The sequence below is a fragment of the Eubalaena glacialis genome, chromosome 4 (genome assembly GCF_028564815.1).
Source record: "Eubalaena glacialis isolate mEubGla1 chromosome 4, mEubGla1.1.hap2.+ XY, whole genome shotgun sequence".
Classification (NCBI taxonomy): Eukaryota; Metazoa; Chordata; class Mammalia; order Artiodactyla; family Balaenidae; genus Eubalaena; species Eubalaena glacialis.
In genome coordinates, this window is record NC_083719.1 from 4,075,751 (window position 1) to 4,103,131 (window position 27,381).

General features: G+C 45.4%; 1 protein-coding gene across 1 annotated transcript in view; it reads left to right on the plus strand.

Moving 5' to 3' along the window:
• The window catches only part of ADAMTS16 (ADAM metallopeptidase with thrombospondin type 1 motif 16), a 157,268-nt gene that overhangs the window by 97,918 nt on the left and 31,969 nt on the right, over window positions 1–27,381 (plus strand). The window contains exon 18 of the mRNA XM_061187638.1: window positions 8,756–8,882. Within this exon, the coding sequence (XP_061043621.1) occupies window positions 8,756–8,882 (127 nt within the window). The remainder of the gene's footprint in view (window positions 1–8,755; window positions 8,883–27,381) is intronic.

Genomic DNA, 27,381 nt, shown 5'->3' on the forward strand with positions numbered 1-27,381 from the left:
TGGTGTGGAGGCTGACTTCCACTCCACCCTCTGCTGAGGAGGAAGTCTGAACAGGCCCGGAACCCTTCCTTCTTCTTCAGTGCCTGTGTGGGTGTGTGCTTTATGGGGCCCCTGACGTGCTATCCAGTTTGATTTTCTGGGTCAATCAACAATTACCACGTGGATCAAAACAGAAACCCGATGTCAGCTTCCCCTGCTCCCAGCTCCTCCCTCCCTGGTGCATCTCTTAGGCTTTTGTTGCTGAGCTTTCTGGGGGGCAAAGAGCAAGGAGGGGAAGGGGAGGCCCGAGCAGGTAGGCAGACAGGCTGCAGGCCAATATGAGGTCAGGTGAGCATCACCTGAGAGGTCGGGCCCCTCCTGCCCCATCCTGCACTGCCCGGTGTCCTTGAGAAAAGACTGCCCAGGATGTCAGAAAGAGGGGATGTGCATTTTCATGAAGGCCCAAATCTGTAGATGTTGGAATTATTTTTCATTACAAATGTCACAAACATAGAAAATAGGGAAGACAAATCTTCCTCTGACCCGAGGTCACTGCAAACATTTTAATAAGTCCTGTCCCATCTCTTCCTTATGTTCCGGTTTATATATGTGTGTGCTCTTTCAGAAGTTCGTTAATGATAAGCTTTTTCCATGTTATCACATCATTTGTATCCTTCATTTGCAGAGAGTTCCTCCTTACGTATTAAGTCAATAGCTCATTTTTAATATGGGAGTTCACATTCTTGAGCAAATACATTCAACCATTATTGATACTTTTGTTGATCTAAAACAATAAAATAGCTAGTTATTTTACCAGCAAAATGGGTTTATCAGGGAACAGCAAAGAACTGCAATTCTGGACATGCAATTTATATCAAACCATGCAATTTATATCAAACCACATAAAGGAGAGGACCATTCTTTTATAGAGGAGAAAAGGAAGTTGTGATGGGCTGTTATAAACAAAAAGTCCATTGGAGGAAACTGGGAGTTTGAAGTATCGAGACTTTCCATTGGCTGAGCTGTGCAGTTTCTCACTGGCTGGACTGTTGCCAGGCAAGGAGAAATTCTTCCTTCCTTCTGCTGGTAGTAAAGTAATAACCTTCTTTCTGTTGGAGATGCAAGGTACCTCTCTTCTTGTTGATAATGCAGTTGACATCGAGTGGTGGGGCATGAGAGCTCCCCCTTCTGGCCTTCCGATTCCTTTTTCTTTTTTTCTTTTGAATGTAAGGGACCTGAATGACTCTCTTTTCCTTGAAAATAAAGAGTATTATTCTTATATAAATTTAAAAATGACCTCTCTGTGTGTGGTTCTATACTACAGTTTTAAGTAAGATGCCATCATTTAAAGTGTGAGAGTCTGGTAGCCAATAGTTTACCTTCACTAATTCAACCAATGTTTATTGAGTACCTCTTCATTTTGTGTGTCAAGTACTATGTGTTGAAGTGTTTACAATAAATACTCATGAATTTCACATTCTATGCATTAAAACTTTAGTATTATCAGAATATTTAATCATATTTTCATATTAATTTTTTTGAAGAATATAGATTACTTTTTGAAAGTAAAAATATCTGTGCGACCACTACCCATATAAAGAACTGGAACATTGTCGGCACCAAACCAATTGCATTTTATGTATGTATGTATGTATGTATTTATTTTTGGTTGCGTTGGGTCTTTGTTGCTGCGCGTGGGCTTTCTCTGGTTGTGGTGAGCAGGGGCTACTCTTCGTTGCGGTGCGTGGGCTTCTCATTGCGATGGCTTCTCTTGTTGCGGAGCATGGGCTCTAGGCGTGTGGGCTTCAGTAATTGTGGCACATGGGCTCAGTAGTTTTGGCTCGTGGACTCTAGAGCATAGGCTCAGTAGTTGTGGCGCAAGGGCTTAGTTGCCCCGTGGCATGTGGGATCTTCCCGGACCAGCGATCGAACCCACTTCCCCTGCATTGGCAGGCGGACTCTTAACCACGGTGCCACCAGGGAAGTCTCTCATTTCTTATTTTGTGTATGTGTGCTTATTGTTTATTTTCTTCATTAAGTTATTATGTCAGTGACAGTTTAGCCAAGAAAGCAGAAACCACACGAGGTATTTCAAGCAGGAAGGTTTTTAATATAAAGGATCATGTGCTTACAAAATAGCTGGAGAGGTTGGAGGAGTAAAGGTCAGAGAGAGACCCATGTAGCTCTCAGAGTTGCTCTGGCTATTAAAGAGGTGGAAGGTATGGAACATTCCAGAAATTCCTGGCGAGGATTAGAGTTAAGCCAGCATTGGCGCAGGTGATTCCCAGGAAAATGTCTGGAGACTACTGCAGACCTCACATCTGCCAAAGCCAGTGTTTATATCCTCTCTGCCAGGGACATGATGCTGTGGCTCTTTCCACATCCTGTACTCGTACTTCTCATTGGTGGGATCTCCCCAACAGCCTCGTAGACAAGAGATGTAAAGACTGCAGTGCTGACATGGAGCCCCTGTAATCCAGGGGAGAGCAGGAAAGAGAGGAGTGAGCTGGGTTGTAGGTTGTTATGCTTGAAGATAGCCTCCCCCCAAATATCAGCTCTTGGATTCACCATTTTCTCTTCCCTAACATATTAACTTGTGCTTCACATTTTTGTCTGCATCCAAATGTATTGATGTCTGTTCATCTTCTAATATATTGACTTTTGTTCCCATCTATATCAGTTCCTTCTTTCTGCTTCCTTGATCTATCCTTTCTTCTAACGCTGTAATTAAGTATTGGCTTCATTTATTTCCGTTCATACCTATTTTTAGCAATAGAAGTATTTAAGGCCATGAAAATACCCTCTGAATCTTACTTTTAGCTACACACTGTAAATTCTGTTTTATAGCATTTTTGTCATTGTCATTTTCTTAAGTGAATTTTGCTGTGAACCTGATGACCACTCTCCTGTTTTGTTCTACTTCCACTAATTGCTTAAAATTTCCAGGCAACACTCTACATTTTCCCTTTCTTCTCCTAATCATATACTTTCTTCCTTATCTGCTTGTGGCCTATCAGTGTCCTCAACTGAAGATGGAACTGTCCTTCAGAAGGAGCATCTGGAAATGTGCACAGGCACTTTAGTTGCCGTGATGAGTGGGGGTGGATTGCTACCAGCATCTAGCGGGCAGATCCAGGGGTGCTGAAAGTCTCACGATACGAACAAGCTTGCTGCACAAGTCATACTGGTGCCTAAAATGTCAGTAGTGTCCCGCCAAGGAAAATGAAAGGTCTCCAGTGTCACCAGCTAAAAAAATTAACTGGCAGAGTCAGAACTTGGACATGCATTGGACGAATTCAGTGTTTTTCTTTGCGTTATATTTTTTCTATCACCTTGTTACTAAATTATTCCATGAATGACTAGATCTAGATTTCCCTCTTATCCAATTAACGGGTAAAAGTTTGGGACTTGGCTGACACCAAGGTCAAACAAATGTCTCCACTAAGAAAGAAAAATGAATACGTTAATGAAGTAAACTTCTGTTTCTATTTCAAAGAAAAACAATTTCCTATTTGCTTGATCGAGAGCCTGTACCTCCCTCAGGACCATCAGTGATCATTAAGGCCGGATTCTTTGTTAAGACTTGAGCGTAAGGATTGAATTTCACACGTCTTCAGTCTCAAAACTGGAAACCAAACTGAAGACATCATTCATAGGGTCACACCTACAAAGCCAGAAGACTTCGGTTAAAGAATTTAAAAATGGACTTTTAACTTGTCATATAAGTGGAGAGAAAAGATTAATTTTCCTTCTCTACTATTAGAACTGACCACTAACAGTTTTAGAAAATGGTACTCTTGTTCAGTAGGTCCTCATGTAAATTGGGTCATTAAGATTATCTGGCTTAATTTAAGGGAGTTTGCAAGATTTAACTTAATGGAGTTCACAAGATTCCCTACAGAACAGCTTTAAAATGATATGTGTTTATTTCTTCTAATTTAATAGTCTCTTATTCCCTGTTAGCAAGTGGAAAAGTAGACTCATAAAACATTGATTCAGATTTCGTCTCTGCATTGATACATGGGTGAGTCATCAAAACTGTGCTTAGTTCATCCTAAGTACTGTATAAAGAAGATAATATACCCTTACTTGGATGATTTTTTTTTTTTGCCAAGTATTATTAACTCACTAGTCATCCTTCCCTGTTGGTTCCAGGAACCCCCATGGATATCAAAATCTGCAGATGCTCAAGTCCCTTATATAAAATGAGGTGGTATTTGCAAATAACCTATGCACATCCCCCCACATACTTTAAATCATCTCTAGATGGCTTATAATACCTAATATAACGTAAATGCTACCTAAATAGTTGTAAATACACGGTAAATGCTAGGTAAATGGTTGCTGGCACAAGGCAAATTCAAGTTTGTTTTTTTAGAACTTTCTGGGATTTTTTTTCTGATTTTTTTCCACCTGTAGTTGGTTGAATCAGCAGATTCGGAACCCTTGGACCAGGAGGGCTGACTGTATTAACTTGCTGGAGCTTAGAAGTTACTGAATATAATGAAATAGGCCGATGGCTGAAAAACTGCCTAATAAGTGTGGGAACAAATCAATCCAGGCAGGCTGTACTCTCCGCTCTCAGGAAATTTGATCTAAGGGATGACACATATATGTCCACTGAACTTTGACATTAGGTTCACCATATAATGTCTTACCCAAACCTGGATGCTATTGAGAGGGAAAAGGGTTGCTTACCATTTTTCTAGGACAAATGAGCACAAACCTGGGCTAGCCTGGCAGGAACTGTCTTTACTCACAACACTCCAGACACCAAATGTGTGGGTTTTGTCCATACCAACCACCATTGCCGGATTTTCCAGCCTCCAACGGGGTGTCCTGCATTAATCTAACTCCGGTACTACCTACCTAGAGTCACCGTCAGACCCCACAGGTGAAGGGCTCAGTCCCACAGCACTGCTCCCACTTCAGATGCCATTTGCATGCCAGGGCACCCACACTTCTGTCTGACTTGGCTACAAAGCTGTGGGTTCTACACTCTCCCACCCCCCCGCCCCCATTTCAGGTTCAGTAATTTGCTACACCAGCTCACAGACCTAAGGAAGGCACTTTACTTACTTACTGTCACTGGTTTATTGTAAAAGATACCAGGGAACGGCGAGATGAAGACGTACACAGGGAGAGGTCAGGAAGGGTTCCGGACCCCATGAAGCTGGGGTGTGCCATCCTCCTGGAAGCTCTCTGAACCCCATTGTTTAGGTGTTTCCATGGAGATTTCATTACACGGGGTCTCCATGGAGATTTCATTACACAGGATTGATTAAATCATTGGTCATTGGTAATTGAACTAAATTTCCAGCCCCTTTCCCCTCGCCAGAGGCCCAGGATTGGGCTGAAACCCTCTAATCACACCTTGATGCTTCTGGGGACCAGCCCCATCCATAAGCTGTGTAGGGACCCCGCCACCTGCCAGCTCAGCAGCACACAAAAGACACTCCAAAGGTTCTAGGAGCTGTGTGCCAAGAACCAGGGACAAAGACCAGGTATTTATTTTTTACTACGTGTATATCACAGCTGTGTAACCTGAGACGTAAAAGTGGTGGCCTCGGATATTGCGTAGAGCCGCGGTTCTCAAAGTGTAGTCCGCAGGGCAGCAGTGCCAGCAGCACCTGGGCATCGGTTAGAAACGTAAATCCACAGCCCCCACGCCTGCTGAATCGAAGGCTCTGAGGTGGCCGGGATTCTGTGTTTAAACTACCAGAGAATTCAGATGTGCTCTCAAGTCAGGGAGCACGGGAGTTCAGAGGCAGGGGGATGTGGGTCTTCCTTAAAGGGATGAGAAGACTTCCGCCAGGTGTGTCAGGGGTGGCAGTGGAGGACCGCATTCCAGGTGGAGAGACAGCTGGGAGTCAGAGGACCAGGGGCGATGTCGGCATGAGAGAGATGCAGCAGGGCTGGAGGACAAGGCTGGGAAGTCTCCAGCTTAAAAAGAGAAAAACAGACTTTTAACCTGGGAATGGCATGAGCGTGTGTGTGTGTGTGTGTGTGTGCACACGCGTGTGTGAAGGAAATATCCGTGGTATCAGTCCAACAGCTGGACTTGGAGGAGGAATGCCTGGAGTAAGGCATGGGGGTGGGGGTCAGGGGACTCCAAGACTGATCCCTTGACCACACAGAGACCACAGAATCCCGGGCAGGGGGGCTGGAGGAAGCCTGCTCTGAAATGGATGTTTATGTATTTATGCATGTGTTAGACAGCCAGGTCTGTGAGTCCAGGAGGCAGCCTAGGGACATCGGGGCTAAGAGCGGGTGCGGGACAGGAGACGGTGGCGGGTCAGTAATCCATCGCCACGTGCAGTCAGGGTGATGCCCAGGAAAGCACCTCCAGGAAAGTGGACGAGGGCGAACTTGTGCAAGGCTTGGAGTGTAAGACGTGAGGGACCCTCCTCCAGTGCCCATCACTGCATGTTTGCATCTGTTCTGTGTGTGACGTAGTGACAGGGCACACAGCTGGCTCGGTACCACATCAAGGACACTGAAAGAGATGGATTTCCGATATGTGCTTCCTTCCACGGTGAAGCCCAGCAGGAGGTGTCGGTGGGTTGCGTTGCCTGGCGTGCCTCTTGGCTCCCCCCGTCCCCGGGAGAGCTGTGGCCATGAGGGCTCCATGACCTTGCTACACAGGTCACCAAGCCCATCTTTGATTTTACTAAATCTATATATTAGAACAAATGTCACAGCTTCAGTCTTAGCAGAGCCTGGAAATATTCCTTTTTATTATCATTCTTCTGCCTCGTGGGACTGAGGTTCACCTTGACCTTCTTCCCGTTACTGCTCAGGGACATTTGCTGTATGTGACTTAAATCTTGTTCTTTCATAGAAATACTCACTTTCAAGATTCTCAACATGTTTAAGTAAATTTTCTTATATTTCTGCAGAAATATTCCATGACCTTTATCAAAGTCACTTTTAATATGCCGTTCCTGATGAGAGACCATTAAAATCAGGAAGATACAGTTGTGAAATCCACACTGGGGTGCATCAAATAAAAACTGTTTAACTTGGTTAAAATATGATTGTGTCAAGTTGGCAGAGAGCTGAATAATCGCACAAAACCACAAGGGTCCTATGTCACCTCTGATGTCCTCCATCAGCACCGACAGGGCCATACCCAAGGCAGGAAGTTGTCTGGGGCTCAGATGCATGAGATCTGTGCTTGGCACCCAGGAGGCCTCTTTTCCCTCTACTGATCAAGGAAACTGATTCTCAAGAGAAGGGAACTTTCCCCATCGACTTGCCTTATTCCTTTTGACAAAGCAAAGCCAAATGTCAGACTTTTAGTGTTCTTTAAGTAAGGGACTCGGTTTCATAGAGAACCGAGCATTAGATGCTGTTGAGCCTGGAGTTGCCAGCCTGTGGCTTTGGTCCTCTGAAACCATGTCTTGGGTCCCTTCCTTTATGAGACACCTCTGGTCATCTGCCTGTGGGGACCAAATTGGATGCAGGTCATTCTGAGCAGTGCAGCCTTGACTGCAGAGGAAGTAAAACAGATGGGCCTCATGGACAGCAGGACTCCATCCATTTTCCAAGCACAGCAATAAAAATCATTTTAAATCTTAATATTAATTGTGTTAATTTTTAAACTCAACACTGGTTTGGTTCTTTTTCTTTCTTTTTTTTGTTCCTCTTCACTGAATGAACTCCTTAACGTCATCCTTCAAGATACATACCTATGTTACAGTCCTTTTGTATTGTGGTAGAATATATATGGCATAAAATTTACCATTTTAACCAGTTCTGAACGCATGGTTCAGTGGTTTTAAGCACATCCGTATTGTTGCGCACATGTCACCACCATCCATCTCCAGATCTCTTCCATCTTCCCAAGCTGAGACTGTGCCCATGGACACCTCCCCACCCCCTCATCCCCCATCCCCTGGCAACCACCCTTCTACTTTCTGTCTCGGTGATTTTGACTAGTCTAGGAACCCTGCTGTAAGTAATGGTTCCTTTTTTAAAAATTATTTATTTTTTGGCCATGCCCCAGGGCATGTGGGATCTTAGTTCCCCAACCGGGGATCGAACCTGCGCCCCTTGCATTGGAAGTGCAGAATCTTAACCACTGGACTGCCAGGGAAGTTCCATTGGTACCTTTTTTAGTAAATTTAATGAATTGAAATATCGAACATATTGAGGGATGCTCAGAAAGCCTGAGTAGCCCTGGGGATATAAATGGAGGCTGAGAATCAGACCAACTTTCATTTCCGTTGACCTCATTTGAGGCAACATCCAAGCCATTATTGTGAAAAGGTCACCATCCGGCTGCAACCCTGGAGGTATTTTGCTCTGTGAATTCTCTGGTGGTGAAGCGCTTACCACTTTGTTGTCTGTATTTCTTTCTGGTTTATTACCGTTCATTTCCTGTTGTGCCCTCTCACTTAGAAACACAAGTGAGTGTACTTAATATGTGTTTGTTTTGAAAAAATGGCTGGTGTTTCCAATTCTGGAAACAATAGAAAAGAACCAAAAGATTGTTTCATCAAATATCTGGTGGCACCCATAGCAAGACACACGTTACAAGATGTTAAAATGTAGGGGGAAGATACAAGCCATCTTAGAACTGATGCAATTCACTGATAAAATTCATCAAGACAGGCCAGAAAAGTAGAATATTAGAAGTCAGCCAAAGGTCATTAATGCAAAGACGTGCCAATACAGTAAAGATTTTTTTTCAAGAGATTTCATTAGCGCTTCGCCTGCCTTTTACCACGGGGCATGTTTGTGAGTCTTCACTGTGCACCCCACTCTCTCACAGGGCAGATGACCACGAGAGCCGGCTGCTACAGAGACCTGAGGTTCCCGGTGAACGCATCATTCTGCAGCCCCGACACCCGGCCTGTCACAGGGGTCGTGCCTTGCAAAGTGTCTGCCTGTCCCCCCAGGTAAGAACTGCCATGTTCCTCTGAATGGGTGTCAGGGTTTTGCAGATATAATGCTGAGGCCTTGGTGCTCCTGAGTCTGGGGAATAGAAGTGCCAACCACTGCCACATAATCCATGACAGCAGAGGCAAAAGGAACAAGAACTGCCTGAACAGGTGAGCCAAATAAAGTGCACTGAGGCTGGAAATAGCCTGCAAAGCCTTGTCATTGGGAGCGAAGGTCTCGTAGTAGATGGCGCTTGTTCTGTCTTACTCAGTGCAGGCTGTGGGAGGGATGGTGTGCTGTGGACACAGGAACGCTTTCCCTCGCAGCCTCTATCCCCTTCGCTGGTGTTTCCTTTTCTTACTGAGTGAAACCTGTTAGAACCGGCTGGCGAGGCCTGTCCAGGCTGTAGAGGGAATGTGGACGCTGCACACGTGTGGGACGGGCCGCAGAAAGCAGGGCTCTGTCACCCCACTCAACTGTCCCCAGTACTGCCGCCCCTCCACGTTTCTGAAGAAAGCTCAGGTTCCCTGACACGGGGGTTGGGAAGGGCCCCGAGGAGGCAGCCGTGGTCCTGCCCTGCCCTCCTCAGCCATCACTCCCTGCGCTTGTCCGTAGTCTGTCTGCTTCTCCCTTGCTTCATCTTCACAGAGGGCCTGTGGAAATCATCTGAGTAACGTATTTACGGGATGAAAGGCCCCCTAGACCCTTCAGACAGTGGAGGTACTCGCCACAACACATGTGATCGCATACGTCTTGATTTTAAAGACCCACAAGAGCTGGCTCTGCTGAGCTGAACCTCAAAAGCAGAAAGCTGGATGCCTCTCCCAGAGACAGTAAAACCCAAGAGGGAGGGAGGCACTGTCTCCCTTCTCTCTGAGTTTGTGGGTCCCTGGTCCCTCACTTAGGGTAGAGATGGAAGACAGAGGCCGGCATCTGAGAGGCCGGGACCTTACCCCCCGCCGCTGTGAGTGGCGGGGGGCCTCCCTGGGAAGATCTGTCCTCCCTCAGAGGGCCAGTGGCCCGACTCAGCCGGGCTCCTCGGCTACCACGCCCCACAGCCTGGTAATGAGAGAGAGAGATGGGTCAGTATTTGCAAAAAGAATTTAGCGCCTGAGGCCCATCACCCACTGAGGCATTGGAGGCCCCCCCTGGGGGTTCTTCTGGGACCGAAGGTGCTCCTGGAACTGATGTCCACCCTGGTCCTCGCTTCACCTGTCAGCGATCCTGCAGCCAGCCGGGCGCCCCCATGGTCTGTGCAGGGCCGGACGGCAGACAGAAGCCCAGCCACCATGGGCTCCTTCTGTGCCTGAAGTAACACACCAAGTGCACACCGTCCAGGATGGTTTAGGAATGAAGCCCCTGGTCGGCCAAGAGAGGATATAGCACAGCACCATTTCTGCAAAATGAACCTCCTGTCCGAAGGAAACAAGGGGCCAGACAGCCAGGGCTCCCCGGGTCCGCTGAGGTGTTGCACCAACTTGACCCCTTCTCCCCGGACAGCCGGTTCTGCACCTGTGTTCCAGGTGACCCAGTGTGGACCTCGCTGTGACCTCTGATCATACATCTCCAAGGAGCCTTGGGGAGAAGGATGTTAGGAGCGCTGCTGCACGCACTGGGGTTCTCTTTCCATATTGCACCGAGTTCTTGCTAAGGCAGAGGAATCCAGGGTGCCTCAAGGCAACTAGTTAACAGTGTTGAAAAGTCGAAAAACCTCACTCATTTAGACTAAGAGGGGTGTGTGTGTGTGTGTGCCTTTTATGTGCAGGGGAAACTAAAGTTACTGGTGACTTGGGACTAAATCCATCGGAATGCTAAAGCTCAGGCTGATTGGGAATATTTAGTTCTTGCATGGAATCTCTCCCTGGAATCGTGTGAGTGGCTCATTCCCTTGCAGTCCAAGCTGCCCAGGTGGACTTGGTGAAGCTCATTACAGTGGACTCAAGAGAACACTCACCCCAGCCCCGGGCTAAGTCACCCACTCCTCGGCTTCCAGCTTCGTGATTTTAAGCATCCCATAACTCAGATGCGAAGTGACGGTTGGGACACCCTGAATAGGCCCCTCTGCATCTCCAAACTGAGCATGACTCAGCCCAGGATGCAGGAGTGGCTGGTGGCCCTGAGCAGGCAGGGGAAGCAGAGGCAGCCACGGTAGCCAGCAACCGCTGCTTCTCCGAGGACGGCCTCAGCCCCATGGTGCGGGGAGAAAGCTGGGGGTTCCCCTCCCCTCCCTCTCCTGGGCTTCCTCCTTGTGCTGAACCCTTAGGGAAGGCATTTAAGCGATGCCCAGCTGCTGTCTGTTCAGTGTTACTCCAGATGGCAGGCTGCTTCTACCAGCATCTGGTCCCGTGTAAGTGCACCAGAAATATCACTTTCCACAAAGGTCACTTATTGGATTGGATTATTGGTTATTGGATTTCAGTGATGGAACTCTAGCATACCTTACGTGGTTGGGCAAAACTGTCCTTACTCTCAACCATTATCCATGACTATCATCATCATCTTTTGTGTCTGTTTAGATAAATCTTTGTTCCTGGTACAGAATTTTCACGCTTATTGATTCCAGAAAGTCTCTCCAGGGTCAGATGTTGGTTTTGTCCACTGACATATCCTGAGGGACGATAGCTGTGCCTGTCCCTCAGTAAATGCTTGTAGAATTCAGGGATGAACCAGGGTCCCATGGGCCAGGGCAAGAACTCCAGGCCTGCGGCGTGGTCTCGGGAAAGTGGCTTCACCTCCTGGTGCCTTGTTTTCCTCGGCTGTGAGTTGACAAAGAGAAAACACGCAGACGTGTGCCCTAAGTACGAAGCTCTGTGACCCCCCTCTCCCTTGGGGAGGTCTTGTAGGTGAGCCCAGCCGGTCCTGTTTGGATGCTGCCATTGAGAAATAAGACGCTGCTTCGTCAACTGTCCCGTAATCCGTAATAAGCCTTATTTGTATGTTTCCATGTGTCTCTCACGTAAAGTACCTGCCCTAGGCCAGCCTCCTTCAAGATCTGCCCCAAGAGTAAGAGAGCTTGTATTATTCTTGATGAGCCACAGCTTTAGGGACTGAGGTCTCATCAGACGCTTTCGGTCACCAGCGCCACCTGAGGCCATTAACATCCATGTGAGTGATACCGCTTGCCTGACTCTCCAGTCCTGTCCCCGCCTCTCGCTCCTGCCGTCAGCAATCACTGCCAGACCGTGCTCCTCCACGTGCATTTCCTCTTTCTTGTCTTTGTTAATAGAACCCCAGACACACACACTCACACACCCACGCTCACACACATTCTCACACTCACGCTCACGCACGGACGCCCTGGTGGACGTTCCCCATCCCCCTCCTAGATCCTCGTCAGCCAATGGGATGCGAGTGGAAGAGATGCAGGTGCCTTCAAGGGAGTCCTGCAGAAGCTCTCCTTCCTCCCCTCCTGTCCCCTCTCCTGAGCAGTAGTAGAGCTGGCCTTAGCTCCAGCCCCGACAAAGCATGTGGAGTCACGAGACAGAATCCCTGATGACTCCCTGGGGCAGAGCTGCCCCCCTCTGCCCCATGTCTCCAGCCCAGCCTTCCGTGTGAAGGGGAAGAGCTCCCTCCCATGTTTGAGCTGTGCTTCCGTGGCCTCTGTTGGGGCAACTGAACCCTCTCCTGCCTCCTACCTGCTGCCCCTGTGAGACCTTGGTTCTAAACACCCTGCCCTGGCCATGGCCTCTTTGTCTTTGCAGCTCCTGGGCTCCCAGATAGATCCATGCTCGAGGTGTCCTCCTGTCTCACCAGGTGTCCAGGCTTTAACCCCCTTGTCCAACTCCACTTGCCCAGAAAACCCAGCCCGGTGACACCTCTCTCATCACTCACCCTGCTGCCTATGGAGCTCGGGAGCTTAATCCTGCCAGAAGTTCACAAGCCCACGTTCTCACTCTGAATGTACGGCCACCAGCTTCCGTGGCCGCCCAGGATGGCAGGCAGTCCTGACATCCTTCCCTGGGCATCTGGTCCCTCGCAGGACAGTGATTTTACATCACCTCCTGTCTCCTCCAGCTTTCTTCTTCTCCAGCCCACACTCCTGGCCCAGGACCTCAGACCTCCGAGATGGGCTCAGGCAATGGCCACCCCCTCCTCCCACCAATGCCACCTGAGACACCCCCATCACTTTGCCTTCCTTCCTTCACGCTGGACCAGGGCCCTGCTTCTCCCCCAGAACCTTCAGGACCTCAGACCTCAGAGATGGGCTCAGGCAGTGGCCACCCCCTCCTCCCACCAATGCCACCTGAGACACCCCCATCACTCTGCCTTCCTTCCTTCACGCTGGACCAGGGCCCTGCTTCTCCCCCAGAACCTTCAGGACCTCAGACCTCAGAGATGGGCTCAGGCAGTGGCCACCCCCTCCTCCCACCAATGCCACCTGAGACACCCCCATCACTCTGCCTTCCTTCCTTCACGCTGGACCAGGGCCCTGCTTCTCCGCCAGAACCTTCATAGTTATGTCTCTGATGCTCCTCCTTCATGCGGATGGATTCCTTCCAAGAAAAATTTTTAAATGGGTGTTGGGTTTCCTTAAGCAAGATTATAAATGTATATATATTTGTATGTTACTAGTTTTTCCAGTAGGTCCCCTGTTCAGCCCACTGTTTCTCTCCCTTGGCCTCCCCCTCCTCCCTCCAGTCTGTCTTCCTGGTTGTCAGGGATCTAGAGCCAACAAGGTCTCCGGATTCTTCTCCATCTTATATTCTGTGCTTAGCTCATTGGTGTAGAGTTTTGCAAGTACACTCTGTCAACAGCTTTGTGAGCTGGAAGAGAAGGCACAGCTCAGGAGCAACAGGGTGAGTCTAGGGGAGACTGGAAGTGATGCGTGGGAACAGCCTGTAGAGAACGCAGTGAGGGCACCCAGGTCACCCCAGAAAACCCAGAGGCCCCCATCTTACTGAACTCTTTGATTTATACACCTCCTATCTTTCGATATTTATATTTCCTCTGAAAGAGAAAGCTTTGGGAGACAATAGAAAGCCTGGCAGTGAAGCTAATGCCATGCGTCCTTGCTGGGAGACCCCTGAGGAGGACAAGAGGGGCGCCTGCAGGGTTCCTGCTTCACCCCCAGCCAGTTGCAGGAGCCTGATGACAAGCCAGCCCGCAGGTGTCTATGGTCCGGGTGGGACAAAGTTTCCCAGTTCCCAACCCACAGCTCTTCTGCATCCGAGTCCTTTGGTGGAGTGGACTTAGCATGCTAAGGGGCTAGAGCAGCACAGCCCATGCCTGCCAGCTCGCACCTGGTCGAAGGTGTGGGCTGAGCTGCCGCCTTGGTACTCCCGCCTCTACGTAATCAGGGCAACACAAGGCCAGGATTTGTTGAGGGAATCCACGTAAGAGCTCTTAGCCCAGTACATGGGCTAAAACACTCAGTAAATCTTGGCTGTTTTATTTTTTGCTGCAAAAGGAGAAACAAGTTCACATTAGTTATTTATTTAGTCTGTGAAGCAAAACGATCAGTGACAAACACAGAAGAATGAACCTGTATTATATGCCTCAATCCTTGTGGATTGTCATTTTAACAGTTGAATTGGGAAAATAGATCTTAATTTTAAAAGTTGTTTTGTTGTCCTCTGAAATGTTAGATACATTTCTCTCTTGCCCAGAATACCAATGGTTTTTTTGTCCCTGATTAAGTGAGCAGCAAACCCAAGCTTTATTTGTCCAAGCAGGAGAGCCCTTGCCTTTCTTACTAGACTGCTCCTGCGAGGCGGCCGTCCGTGACCCTCTCGAGTCGCGTGTCCACCTGCTTCTCCGTGGCCTCACAAAGCCACAGCGGCCACACTGCGTGGCTGCAGTCCTCAGCCTCCCACGTCTTCGGCCGGCTCGGGGCAGGGAGGGTGCAGCAGGGTGCAGTGTGCTGTCTCCCGCCCCATGTGAAGTGAAGGAGGCTCGCCAAAGGACCGCGGAGCGGAGACTTTTAAACAGCCTAATCCACAGCCCTTCTCCTTTCTAAGTTACAAGAACAGGAAAACTGCTCCGCTGGTGGGAACCCCTTGCCTCCCTGAGCCCTCCCCACCCACATGTGCGCGCAGCGCGTCGAAGGCGCGCACGGTGTCGCGGATGGGATCCCAGCTCGTAAATCTCTGCGGGGCAGAGACCTGGGAGTCCAGGAGCCTCCTAGCTGGAGGAGGAGGATCTCAAATCGTCTGCGAGGCCCCGGCCAGCAGGAGCATCACGGCCAAATAATGGAGCGTCAGCGCTTCGAGAGCTGCTCCTCTGGGACAGAGCGAGGCCAGCGCCCTGCAAGGAGGCTCTGAGGGCCTCTCACAGACGGCAGCGTGCGGCTCTCCCACGGCTCATTTGAGGGAGAATCGGGCATTTTTATCGCTTGCTTTTGAAACGTGAACTATAAATCACACGGCTATTTATTTCCTTTCTATTTCTCAGTTTATCTAAATGGAGTGGCTCTTCCTGTCATTTATCTTATCTCTCTAGTTTTCGAAGCACAAACACTAATTGTACGCCTTCCTGGACCACGGACTGAAGGTGGAACGACAGGAAATACTTTCCAGATGGTAAACGAACACTTTTCCTCTCTCTTCAGTATTATTCTAGGAATGCAGAGTAAGCGTGTAGATAAAACATACTGTCATCGGATGCCCCCCCCCCAGTACACATGTAGCCCCCCTCTGTATTCCTCTCTGCTTGATATTCGGATGGTCCTATTGTTTTTGCCTACACTTTGCTGACCCTCTACAAACCCATCAGCAAAACTGCTTCTTTTACAACCAAGATACCGAAGCGGGTGACTGCATCCATTTGGTTGCATCCATTTGGTAGAAATGACAGAGAAGATGCAGCAGGATAACTGTATGACTAATGATTTTCTTACGGCAACACTGCCAGTGACAGGAAAGGGGGCAGTGACTTTTTTGTCTCATCTCTTAGATACAAGCCTTGAAAATATTAATGCCCCGTAGTGTACAGGTTAGCAAGGGAATGAAAAGGTCCGTGGTCACTGAGGTGATCCGTATAAGTGAAATGGTTTAACTCCCAGGATGCTACAGAGGTGAGTATTTCAGTTCATTTAATTAGCAAAGTGACTGCGAATAAACGAGCCACAGGACTGGCTTCCTGGGCGTGTGACCTGCCCATTCACCCAGGGCCCGGTGCTCAGAAGGTCCGCCTCTTGGTTTAATTCTCTGATGCAGCCAACTTGAAATCCCTCATGATTTTGCACCTTGCACTGGATTCCACAAGTTATACAGCCAGCCCTGCCCCGCAGCCCGACTTCTGTGTCAACATTCTTTTCTAGAATCTTTGGAAACTGTACTGGAATGTTTCTTCTTTTAGTAAATCAATTATACATTACTCTTGAGTTTGGAACACAATGACTTCAACTCATGGATTTCTCTGGTGACACCACAGTGGCAGATGCGAAGGATATACTTGGTACAATTATCTTTTCTTATTTTCTTTCCACTTATGGGCTGAGCGCCAGTTTTGCTGGACTTAAGAATACTTGCAGATGCATGAAGTAACGCTGAGGAGAGCTTTACAGAACCTGTGTCTTCTGGGTTCTCCAGCTTCTCTGTCCTGTTCTTCTCGTAACGAGCCTGCCTGTATCTAGGGCACCTGGTGCTGCAGCTCAAGCCCACAGATGCCACCTCCCTAAGGGGACCTCACTTTTCTTGCGAAGTCTTGTCCTCCCTCCACTGCGCCCCCTTTGAAAAGGCATCTAACCCTCTACGGTTAATCAGGGAAACCAGAAGTGTTATAGCATCTCTGTAATTGACACTCTTTGGAGAAGCATTCAGCTTAAGTGTGAAGTTGCCAGTTCAGGTGCTACGGTCACGACCTGAAACTGTATAATCACCTAGATGTGACAATATCTCAATATAAAAGAGGATGCCTTACTCTATCTCAATATAAAAGAGGATGTCTTTTACTCTATGTCCTCCAGGAAAGATGTCACTTAACCAAAACAATGAGGTTAAAATACATTCAGGCTGGTATAGATATTTGTTACAATATATTCACAATGAAAATCAAGTTACAAATATGGACCAACTGGTCCTAAGCAAGACTGATTTGACTTATTTCCTCAGTTGCTGACATATTAACATAGAAACCGTTGCAGAAGCAGTGGGGATATAAAAATTATAGCTAACTTTTTAGATCTGGCTTCATCATTTCACACCTAAAAATCAGCCTTATGTAGTTCTGTAAAATAGTTTGGGTTTTGTTTTGTTTTTTTGTCTGCTTATTTGTTTTGCTTTATTTGTTTTGGTGCATGCATGTGTGGCAGTATGTGTGTGTCTGTGTATTTTGTTGTTTTAATATATATATATTTATCTATGTGAGCAAAGGCAGAAAGGCACTTTAGGAATACTTCTATATTTCAGGGAACTTACTTGGAACTCACTTATAAAGGTTAAATAATACCTAAAATTTTCATAATACTTTTATTATTCTGGTCTTCAGACTTCAATATGATCAAAACTAAAATTCATCAAGTCCCCTAATAATATACACTATGGCATATGCTTCAAATACAAAAATGAAAAACAAACCTACAGATAGATAAACAGAATAGATAGATAGATGACAATTAGATAGGTAAGTAGGTAGAGAGATAAATAGAATAGATTTTACTACAAATCTATACGTATATCTGTATATTCACTGCAAGTATACTAATCAGGGCTTCTGAAAATATCTGAAGCTTCTCTCAGAATCATATCTTTTTTGGGAGAGAACACAGTATGTTGGTTTTTATGTAAGATTAGGCACCATTGTTTTATTCTCCAATCCGTGAATTATTTAGAATGATTGTTTTTTGCATTTCTAAATTTATTGAGGCTTCAGGGAAAATTTTTTGTTATTTCAGATGTTACTACATTGAGATCAAAGAAAGAGTTAAAAACTATATCATTTTTAGCATTTTCAAGACTTCCTTTACGCCTTAGGAATGGGAGTTTTTATAAATATTTTCTGTGGGAATGAAGGAATGTGTGTTTTGTGTTGTATTAGGGTTATTTATATGACAGGTCAAGCTCCTTACTTATTTATTCAAATATGTTCTGACTCTTTGTCTATCATCTTGTGTGTCTGTTTCTGAGAGAAATACTTTAAAATCTCTCATTATGATTGTTTATTTTTCAGTTTCTCCTATTAATTTTACTTTATAGTTAACACTAAAATTCCACTTTATGTTGTTAGGTAGGGTTTTCTGCATGTGTGGTTTCTGCATGAATTGTTCTTTATTATTAAATAATGTCCGTCCTTATCCCTAATATTGCTTTTCAGTGGATGATCTATTTTTTCAGAAATTAACATTATGGCACTAGCCTCCATTTACTTATTTTTGACCTGGCTTACATTTCTTCATTATCTTTATTTTTAAACGTCTGTATTATTAGGTTTCTCTGCCCCTTGATTAAATAATATTCTGTTGGATTTTGACTTTATCAAATCAAGAATATCTTTTACACACAAGCTTAGCCCGTTTATATGAGGTATGGTTGCTCTTGTACTAAATTTAGGTCTGGATTTAGGATTTGTGTCCTCCATTTACCAGGCCTTGTCTTTGCGTCTGATTGTTTCATGGCTTTACTCTTTTCTGATGAGTTTGTACAATTCTCTTTATGCTTTTTTATGGCCACTCCTGCAAGAAATTATACCTTCTCCTTCTTTCACACCACTGCTTTTTGATATAAATAAATAAAACAACCATATAAATCAGTGTAACTTTTAAAATATACAAGATTACCCACACGTGATTCTTATAAAACTCTCAGAAATAAGTAACTTATAGAAAAAAGCTAAGTGAACTGTGACAGAGCTTAAACTGGATTAAATCTCCTTACAGAGCAGTTATAGAGAGCTAGCAAAATTGCTAGAGTTCTCTGTGTGCTTTCTTTGAGGAGGGTGAGAAAGCACTGGGTCAGGAGGCAGACAGCAGACAGAAGACAACTGCGGGAAAGAGGAAGGGAGTCCAAGCGTGCATCACCTTGGAGGCCAGGCCCACTCACATCCTGCTCCTCGAGTGGTGATAAAATTTAGGAAGGTCAGGGTCATCAGCACCATGTGACCATTTCCAGTGGGGGTGGGAACAGAGGCATGGGGTTGAGAGAGAGAGAGAGAGATGAGAAAGCAGAGCACGTGAGCACAGGCGTGTCCCCACGGAGTCTCGCCGTACAGGAAAGCAAAGGGACAGAACCGCACCTGGAATGGCCATGAAGCCCGGGAGGGTTGGCTGCTGCTTCCCTCTTTTTCACATGAGAGCTGGTGCAGCGAGCCTGTGCACCTTTGGAAATGATCAGGGAGGGGACTGAGAGCTCAGATGTGTCAGCAGCTGTGAGGGTGGCCCTAGGCGGGAGCAGGGAGAGGTGATGGCCAGACGCTGAGGAAGTTCGTTTTCCCAGTGAAAGGAGCCAAGTCCTTCTGTTACCACATGCAGGTCCAGCTGAAAGCCAATACTCGAGAGACAAGTGTTGGTAGGAAAGGAGAATTTGCTTTATTCCGGAGGCCGGCAACCTGGGGAGAAGGTGGACTTATATCAAAAGGCCAACTCCCCGCTGCCAATCAGAGGGCAAGAGCTTTCAAAGGGGAGTTTCAGGGGTGCACAGGCAGAGGGAGGGTGCTACATGCAGAAACGGCTCAGTGAGCTCTGAAATCAAAATTAGTCATGCAGTGGTCTGATCAGTGTTATCCTGATTGCTGTAAGTACAGTTAATCTTCAGTTGCAGGGTTGGTTTGTTCCCATTTCCTTGAGGCCAAGCTCTCAGAATTGTGTCAGATGGCGCAGCTTTTGTCGTGGTTGCAATCTGGTCATCATGTAGTGAAATTCTTCCACCTGGTGAAGGTATCAGTATCTACAAAAGAGCTTTAAGAACATGACTCAGAATATTATCTACAGCCCTTGAGAAGGAACTAAAGGTCCTTGACTTTGTTTAATGGCTAAACTATTCTTATTTTGTCTTGTTTGACGGTTTTTCTTTGCTTCTGCATTTTCTCACTTCTCTGCATAAATTCATCCTTTGGCTAAAATTTTTCTACAACCAGGAGGCAGGTGGAGGACCTGGGAAGGCCCCGAAGGGTCCTGCTCCGTTTCACTGCCTGGGAGTGAGGGCAGGAGCAGCTGCTGCCTGGAGGGGAAGGAGAAATCAAGGTGGGCAGCGCCCTGACCAGCCATGTAAGTCTCAGGTGGGCATCTCCCTGAGAGCCCACTTAGGCCTGCAGGTCCTAAGTTGAACCTAATCACCCAGGTCATGGGTGCAGATTTGGTGGGGAGAGTTGGCTTAACCAGAATTAGGATAAAAAGAAAAAAAATAGGTTATAATTCATCTCATTTCAGTGATTCACCAATAAAAATATGTGTATCCAACCCCTGGTGGTTAAGAGAGTTCACATTTTGGCAGACATGCATTTTGCCAAAATGCATGATCAGTATTTTTCAGGTACTGATTAGTGCTCAATTAATGAAATGAGGAAAACAGGTAGATTCAATTCTGGAAAGGGGAGTGGCGCCCTGTTCTTCCCCCCAGGTGACCTCGGTTTTACCTCCATCTAACAGGGCTTAGTTTTTATCCAGTGTTTAAAGATGTGCGTTTTATTTCCCACCTGGACACCAAACGTGAATAAACTAGCAGTCAGTCTGTGGCTCAGTTCAGGAAGCAGGAACACCCACTGCAGGAGGCCACCCACATGGGCATCCCAAGGGCTTCCGCTGCCCCTTTCTAGAAGCATCTAGAAGCATGTGACTCTGCCCCGCAGGAAGTCTCCAGGCCCATGTCTGTGCTGAAGATCTTCGGATGGGCACTCCCAGGAGTGTGGGATGTGGGGACACTTTGCATCCTGAGGTCTCAGGAAACATGACTTCAGAAACCAGAGAACCGGGTCGTTCGTTCAGTGGACTGAAATCATCCACAATTTGTCATTTCAGGCAAAGTTGGTTTGTTTTTCGTGTTGTATTTTCCGGAGGGCAAGACCAAAGGGCAGGAAAGAGGATGGCTGTTTGAATATTGACTGAATATTGGCCAAGTATTTTTGAACTATCTGTCAGTTCAAAATCAGTTATTGAAATTGAACACTCCTCTCTAGGAACCTCCTTGAAAGAGATGTTGATTTGCAGACATCTCTTCTGTGCCCCGTGTGTGATGAGTATCTATATCCAGGGCCTGTGTGCAGCCTCCCTGCCAGGTAGACATGGGCTCAAGCTGCCAGGGTCTTTTCGGATTAGCCCTCTCCTGAGCCGGGCATAAGATGTCCAATATTCTGAGCATCAGTCCTAGAAAAACCACATATTCACCTGATGATACAGCTCACGAAATCAAAATCATGTGACTTAGATATAGACAGTAAGGATCAAAAAAGAAGGAAAAAGCACTTCAGACTGCTAACAAGTCCATCTACCGGGAATGTTACATTACTGTCTTCCTCAACATAGTTGAATAATATACTCTCCATATTCAGTTTAACTATAAATCATCCTATCTTATTTAACAACACCCAGTGACTTTCATTCATGAGAGTGGCATTTTTAAACAGGGTTTAGGTTTAAGGAGAAGATTCACAAACTCTACCGTTTGTATATTTGGGGTGGGTCACACATGATACTTCAGGCCATCAGCCTGAATTTATGCTCAGAAATCAGGCATATTCTTTTCATGCTGGAAAACAGGTGACAAGTGTCCAGCTTGGCTCCTGGTACTTGACATGACATGACACTGTAATAAACTAGGTTTTTAGAGGAAGATACTTTAAGAAGACTGTCTCCCTTTGTTTTGTTTTGTTTTGTTTTAATGTATGAGAAGTCCAAGGCCATAGTGTCAGACAAAATTCCTGAACCTTCTCTTCAAAAGTAACACGTGCCCTCCCCAGCTTTCCCAGATTCAGAAGTCAACGTGAACGTGGGAAGGGCAGGAGGGGACCCATCCTTTATTTCTTCCCTAAAGATGGCCCCACAAGTCTGAACTGAGCAGGTTGAAGAGGAGGGGAGGGAAGGGGAGGGGATGGAAGAGGCCAAAGGTGGCTCTCCCTTTGCTGCATCACCGTAGCCCCTCTAAGGGCTGGGCTCCTCCATCACCTCAGAAATGCTGCATCCTAGGCTGGCGGGATGCTCAGCCACGCATCTGTCTCCGTGGCAACCTCTGCAAAAGTGGGCTCCTGACCTGTAGAGCCTCTAGAGGTTCCTTAAGGTGTCAGACCAAACTTACAAGGTGGTACCACGTGGTAAAGTATGAAATGGCTCCTTTCGGCTCCCTGAAAAGCTACCTGAGTCATTTTGGAAGGAAAAGTTACTTTTTGCCCACCATAATCTTTCTCCATTTTGCCTGCTTCCACATCCCCAGCACCTTAAAAAAAAAGTTTCACTAAATTAAAAAAAAAAATCACTGACCTTACAGGACTAGGAAAATTGAACAAATGAGTATAGTGAACTCATGTAACCTTGAAAGAGCTTTAGCTTAAGAGGGCCACCAAACTAATTGACTAGACTTCGATACAGGAATTTAATAATTTATTTTGCAAATCACATTAGAATTTGCTTAAGAATTCAGTTTAGTTTTGATTGACTTCTGATGTGTTGTCATCCCAAAGTCACCTGTAAGCCATGGTTTTGCCAAGCATATTCACCAGTTGTAGAGATCTTATAACATTATTGAGATCTAGAAGGAAAATGAGATTTATGCATTAATTTTATCACGTGGCTATGAGATTTTTTGACAAGTGTGAATATCATTACTGAAACTTAGATTTTTCTCATCCATTTTTTGGCAGTGTTTCTGCTTAAGAAGTCCTTATTTTATTTATAAAGTTTCCAATAAATATTACCTATGTTTCATTGCATCTTTGAAGGTATGCATGAATTTTTAAACAATATTCCCAGAACCAAAGAGATCCTCCAATTAATTTGTTTAGATAAGCTACATTTTCAATTAAAATACTACTTTCAAGACTAGACCCCATTTCAACAAAGAAATGATGTTGCAGGATGAAATAGGACTGCATGACAGCATAAAATTTTTTGTGTTCAACTTGGTTTCTTTTCCTACAGGTTCCATATAAGTTCAGGGCAAAAGACCTAAAAGAGAGCAAATTCTTAATATGCTTCTGACTGTGGTCACCAGGAATGTAATTGTCGTAATGACCACAGCCTTCTACAATGTTTAGATTTGTCTGGATCCCACGCAAGACAAGAATCCACACAAGTATCCCCCTTCTCCCTCCAGCTGCCACATTCTCGCAGCCTTATTTTACTTCTACATCAAACAAAATTCCAACAAGGGGGATTTTTTAATTGTTTTGATGCATTTATTACATTTTTTAATGAAAAAGAGGACTGAAGAGAAGAATTCATTTAAATTCTCAAAATTCAACATTTACACTAAACCTAGGTTTTTGCTTCTTACCTCTATTATTTTAATTGATTTTTATTCTATTTAGTAACTCTGCAGATAGTTTAAAAAGCCACTCTGTACTTCTAGGGTTACTTTAGGAAGTCACACTCCCTGCCCCACCTGCCCAGCCCACCCCCAATCTCACTGACCAGCAGGAGTAATTCAGTTACCTTGGGGTCTATTCCATTATTTCTAAATACTATGTGTAATTACCATTTTCCTATTTGTTGGTTTTGGAGATTACCCTTTTACCTATCACAGGAGAGGATGTAGCTCTTCTGCATCACTTTGTATCACTCTCACATCACCAAGCCCTCTCTTTACACCAACTTCCTTTGCCTCCATCCTCTCAATAAGGGTATATCCCATTAGTATTTGGTGTTTACATCATTATTTATTATTCTCTGCTGTCTAGGTAGAATACACTGATGCTGTGTCCTTTTGTATATAAAATTGTATTTTTCTAAAAGTGAATAATTGCCTGAATTTTGCCTGCTTAGGTTTTTTTTGGTGTTTTTTTACATAAACCCCCAAAAGATTCATGTTCATGGATTCATTTAACCAATACCCATTGAGAGTCTGCTCTGTGCCAGGCACTTGGCCAACATCAGTGAGCAACTAGATTAAAGTCTGTGTTGTGGAGAACTTCCTGGGGGAGAGACACAGTCAACAATAAACAGTGTACTTTTTAAACAACGGCATATTTAGGAGGTGATAAGAACCATGGATAAAAAGAAAAAAAAATAGAGCAAGGCAGAAGAGATTGGAGCTGTGGAGGCAGGAGGTGCAGGGTGTTGGGCAGACCTCACTGAGCAAGTGTGGAGTGGACAGGATTTGGAGGAGGTGAGGTTGTCCCATGCCTGTCCCGGTGCTTCGCACACAGTTAAACACGCCAGAGACCTCAGTTCCTTCTCCCCTGGGGATCTCATCCTGGTGCCACCATCTCTGCTCCAACCTGGGCCTGTCAATCTTGGGACTTCCCTTGTTTCTCTAGGATGTGGACTAATGCTGTTTCTTGGTTGCCAGTCCATTGTCTGTCTCCGTTGACACTGTATTTGGGAAACAGCCTCTTTCTGCTGTCTGAGAACGTGTCGGGGGAGTTGAACTTTCTGAGCCTTTGGGGATGACAGAGAGTTTGAGAGAAGAATTCAGGGGTGGAGTTCACTCTCCCTTGGAGTTTTATGGCCATGACATCACCATCTTCCTTCTCCTGCGGCTGCTGCAAAGTTTGCTACTATTCACATTCCCAATCCTTTATTTGGGAACTGTTTGGGTTTTTTCATGATCACCTCTCCCTTTGTGAAAGCGTTTGGGTCTTTTATTTATTCCCAGGTTTCTAATGTTCATTTGTTTGCTGAGCCCATAATGGGCCCTTTCAGTTTAGGGAAAAAGAAAAGTTTAATAACCTCCCGCTTCATTCTTTATATTCTTGCCTTCTGAACTCTTAATACATTAGACTCAGGTTTTAATGTGCTTATGTTTTCTTTTCAAATGTCCATCTCTTTATCTTTTTGTTCTAGAAGATTTTTAAAATTTTATCTTTGAGGTTTTCTACTGTCTCTGTTTTGATAATTTTTAATATCTGACAAATGCTTTTTTTTTTTTTTAATTTTGTTCCCTCTCTTTTAAGACATCCTGGCCTCTCTTTCCTTTTTGAAATTCTATTGTTGCTCTTCCTTTATTTCTATCTTTTTTCTCTGTTTCCCTCTCCCTCCCTCCCTCCCTCCCTCTCTCTTCCTCTCTCCTTCCTTCCCTGCCTCTCTCCCTCCCTCCCTCCCTCTCTCCCTCCCTCCCTCCCTCCCTCCCTCTCCCTCCCTCCCTCTCTCTTCCTCTCTCTCCCTCCCTCTCCCTCCCTCCTTCCCTTCCTCTCTCTTCCTCTCTCCCTCTCTCTCTCCCTCTCTCTCTCTCTCTCCCCCCACCCACCTCTTGCCCACAGATCCTTTTCCCTCCATATTCCTTTCCTCTAGTAGTTGGATGGTGGATGTTTCTCTTTGCCTTTCATGATGATGTCTTCGTCCAATACCTAGTAATCCTTCTCTGTCTAGGCATACTGAGACTGAGGCATCAAGATGCTCGTTAGACATTCTCTGGGCTGAAACAGGATCCTTCAACTGCTCTGTCACTTCCCGAATTTTCCCCCGGAATTACCTATTTCTCCAAAGAAGGGTCCTGTTATTAGTTGTGTGTGTTTGAGGGTGGGCCAGCATGTGTGCCCAGCACAGCAGATAAGGGGCCTGGGGCTGGGGGGTCTCAGAGCTTCCCATTTTAACAGCTCCCCTGGTTCTCCCAAGTTGGCCTCTCCAGTGGGAAACCTCATTTCTGGCCCCCTTTAGCATTAAGGGAGGCAACAGAGATAAACATGCATACTCAGTCCACCACATTTTACTAAAGGCATCTACCACTGTTACTTAGATTGACAACTAAACAGTCGTAAGATACTGCAACTGTGCACATTGCTGTGCTATTAGCAGTGGTAAATAGAAGCAAGGCAATTGAAATACGGAGGAAAATTATTGGAAATTTTTACCCAAGTCTATGGTTACATCTGTTTTGTATTGAGAAGAAAAGAATATGTTACCCCTAGAGTGATCAACTCATCCCAAATGGCCCAGGACTGTCCTGGTTTTAAAACTAAAAGTCCCATGTCTGGGGAACCCCCTCTGTTCCAAGTCAACCAGAGTGGCTGGTCACCCCGTCCTGTCCCTCACTGTGTGACATGAAGAATTGAATTATGGTAGAAGATGCTCGTCTACTTCTCTTATAACCAGTGATATTCACCATTGGATCACTTTCAAAAGAGGAGTGGAAATGCCCAGGGGATCCAGGTACAATGTCAGTGCAGGAATGTTAGTGATTAGGAGGTTATGTGGAGCCAATGAAGCTGAAGCTTTAAGGCTCCTGTCAATCTCATCTAATTTCCCAGTGTTGATTTTACTGTTCTTACAGGGGTTGTCCTAAATTACATAAGCTTCAGGCCCCACAGAACCTGGATCTCCCCACTGATGGTGATGATGATAATGATAAAATAATAGTACCTGGCAAGAACCTAATGCTTGCTTAAAGGAGGGATTAAGTCATTCAGTCCTCAGAATAACCCCAGTAAGTGGATACTATTTCTATCCCCAGGGTATAGACATGGAGACTGAGGCAGATGGGCATTGGAGAGTGTATAGCAAGAAAATTATCAAGGAAATGCTTAAACCAACCAGACAGTTGTTATATGTAAGTGAATCAGTATGAAATTGTATTCACAACTCATCTTTACTTTATTGGTTGTGTGTGTGTGTGTGCATAACATAGAAAAAAGAAGTCCCATACATTCCAATTTGCCCAGAACAGTTCCAGTTTATCCACAGTTATCCAATTCCTTCTGTCCCACTGTAAGTACAGTGCTCCTTTTACCCTCAAAAGTGTCCTAGTCTGGATGATAAACTACTTGGTTGCTCAACACATAACCCTTGCTCTCTACATAATCATTCATGGAAATTCGTTGTAGGACCTTGTCAGACGCATTTCTTATAACTGTTACATAATATTTTTTAATTAGTATGCAATGAAATTTATATTGTTTTAGTAAAATCTTGTTTATATAACATCCTTAGAAAGTTTTTTATACTCCAATGTTATGAAATATTCATTCATACTCTCTTCAGACATTTTGGTTACTTTAAATATTTGACTTTGGTCAAAATGAGATTTATTTTGATGTAAAGAATGAACTGAAGGGAACTACAATTTTTCTCCAATTCCCAGCAATCTGTCCCAGCACCATTTATTGAAAATTCATCTTCCGCCCACTGAGTTGGAAGGCCAGCTTTTGTCTTAGATATGATATATCCCTGTATATAATTGATAGGATATCAATTTGGATACCAGTGACATGGATAGGATATATATCCGTGGATATAATTGCTTGACCGGCCCTACTGCTCTTCCCTGTTTCACTGGTTCATCCTTCTGTGCCAGAATCTTACTGCTTGATGACTGTAGCATTTGACGAATGACTTGTGTTTCTTGGAACTTTCCTGGCGCTTCTTGAATCCTTTTTTCCAGACGACCTTTATATTCATGTTGTCAAGTTAAAGAATGAAAAAGAATCCTTTTGACATTTTAACTGGGATTACATTGTATTATCAGGTTAATTTAGACTATTGAAATCTTGAAAATATGG